We start from the raw sequence: 2500 nt of genomic DNA on the forward strand, positions 1-2500 counted from the left end.
CCTCTGGGAGGTGTTCCTCGTGCCGTTAGCCCTGCACGCCTTTCATGTGAGGAGAGACGTGAACCCGAGGAGAGGACAGTGGGGCTCCGGGTCTCTCCGGGTCTCTCCTGGGCTCCGGGGTCAGGGCAGGACCCCGTGTCTAACACCAGATGGGCCTTTCTCATCCTCTGGTTGTTTGTTTTTCTCTATCTGTGTGTGTGCGTGCATGTGTGTGTGTGTGTGTGTGTGTGTGTGTGTGTGTGCGTGCCTGTGTGTGCATGCCTGTGTGTGTGTGTGTGTGTGTGTGTGTGGTTGTGCAGGTCAGGTGATGACGGCAGGGATAGCTGAGATACTGAATGGCTACTCTCTGAAGGCGGTGTTGAGAAAAGTCCCGGGAGAGAAACACACAGGCGCTGCTGCAGACACACACGATGACAGCTACCTCGGTAACACACACACACACACACACACACACACACACACACACACACACACACACACACACACATCCACACCGTATACAGATGATATATATATAGAGCACCACGATGTTTCTTCACACGTACAGTATGTGGTAATAATGTGAGTGATGTCTCCTAGGTTACTCGGTGGCGGTTGGAGAGTTTACGGGCGACTCGGAACAAGGTGAGGAAAATAACTACTCATCACCCGAATAACCACATCACCTAAATAACCACATCACCCAACTAACCACATCACCTAAATAACCACATCACCCGAATAACCACATCACCTAAATAACCACATCACCCAACTAACCACATCACCTAAATAACCACATCACCTAAATAACCACATCACCTAACTAACCACATCACCCAACTAACCACATCACCTAAATAACCACATCACCTAAATAACCACATCACCTAACTAACCACATCACCCAACTTACCACATCACCTAAATAACCACATCACCTAAATAACCACATCACCTAAATAACCACATCACCTAACTAACCACATCACCTAAATAACCACATCACCTAACTAACCACATCATCTAACTAACCACATCACCTAAATAACCACATCACCTAAATAACCACATCACCTAAATAACCACATCACATAAATAACCACATCACCTAAATAACCACATCACCCAACTAACCACATCACCCAACTAACCACATCACCTAAATAACCACATCACCTAAATAAACACATCACCCAACTAACCACATCACCTAAATAACCACATCACCTAAATAACCACATCACCTAAATAACCACATCACCTAAATAACCACATCACCTAACTAACCACATCATCTAACTAACCACATCACCTAAATCACCACATCACCTAACTAACCACATCACCTAAATAACCACATCACCTAACTAACCACATCACCTAAATAACCACATCACCTAAATAACCACATCACCCAACTAACCACATCACCTAAATAACCACATCACCTAAATAACCACATCACCTAAATAACCACATCACCTAAATAACCACATCACCTAAATAACCACATCATCCAACTAACCACATCACCCAAATAACCACATCACCTAAATAACCACATCACCTAAATAACCACATCACCTAAATAACCACATCACCTAAATAACCACATCACCTAAATAACCACATCACCCAACTAACCACATCACCCAACTAACCACATCACCTAAATAACCACATCTAGCACCCAGAGCAGAGGATCTCAACCTCGCTCATGTCAAGGGCTGACAAACTGTTACTTATAGGCTTCCGACCCGCATCTGATAAGATTTCCGTTGTTATGATTAAGTCCGTATTTCTATAGCTGGAGAAAGTGAAACCTATGAGCGGAATAGTCATCCTGTATCTTCTCTCATTGGCCTAATGTCTAGTAGTGAAATTAAACTGTTCACAGTTTTCTGGGGACCCCCTGGAAGCCTCCCAAGAGACCCTGAGGGTCCTTGGACCCCATGCTGATAACGCCTGACCCAGGAGGTATACCTCAGCCTCAGTGACAGATGCAGCAGTGGTGCTGTCCTACTAGTGTTGTTCTATGGCTGCATAGCAGTGTTCTTAAACATCTTCATGGTCAGTGGATGAACAACGACAATCGGAAGACAGTAAAACTTCATCAAAGAACGCGGCTCACAATTGGCCCGTCTCAAACCCTGCCCTCTTTTCTTGATCCTCCAATCACAACTGTCGCTTCCTTCCGACAAACAGAAAGAAGGGGAAGTTACTTCAGAGGGCAATAAAACTTCTAATGACAATAAAACTTTTATTGAAGAGACAATAAAACCTCTAAGAACAGGACTACTGGTGTGAAGATATGAAGTCAGGTGACCGGGCCGTTAAGCGTCAGTATTACAGAAGAGGCCAACAGGTCTCAGATCTCTATTCCTATATCTAAGAAGAGTGCCCCTGCCTGAAGCCTAGTAAGCCCAATATCTCCCTTGGCCAGGGGGTAGATGTTTGGTTTCCCACGCAGGTGACCTGGGTGGGTTTTACGAGCGTCACACTGTTCTACTAGCGCTAT

At 45.0% G+C, this 2500-nt stretch overlaps 1 protein-coding gene across 1 annotated transcript in view; it reads left to right on the forward strand.

Moving 5' to 3' along the window:
* Window positions 1-2500, forward strand: part of itga8 (integrin, alpha 8) — a gene marked incomplete at its 5' end in the record, with an annotated part of 128618 nt that overhangs the window by 2776 nt on the left and 123342 nt on the right. The window contains 2 exon segments of the mRNA XM_084336695.1: window positions 300-425; window positions 580-624. Coding sequence (XP_084192821.1) covers window positions 300-425; window positions 580-624 — 171 coding nt within the window.

The sequence above is a fragment of the Notolepis coatsorum genome, assembly GCF_963971535.1.
Source record: "Notolepis coatsorum genome assembly, chromosome: 19".
Lineage (NCBI taxonomy): Eukaryota > Metazoa > Chordata > Actinopteri > Aulopiformes > Paralepididae > Notolepis > Notolepis coatsorum.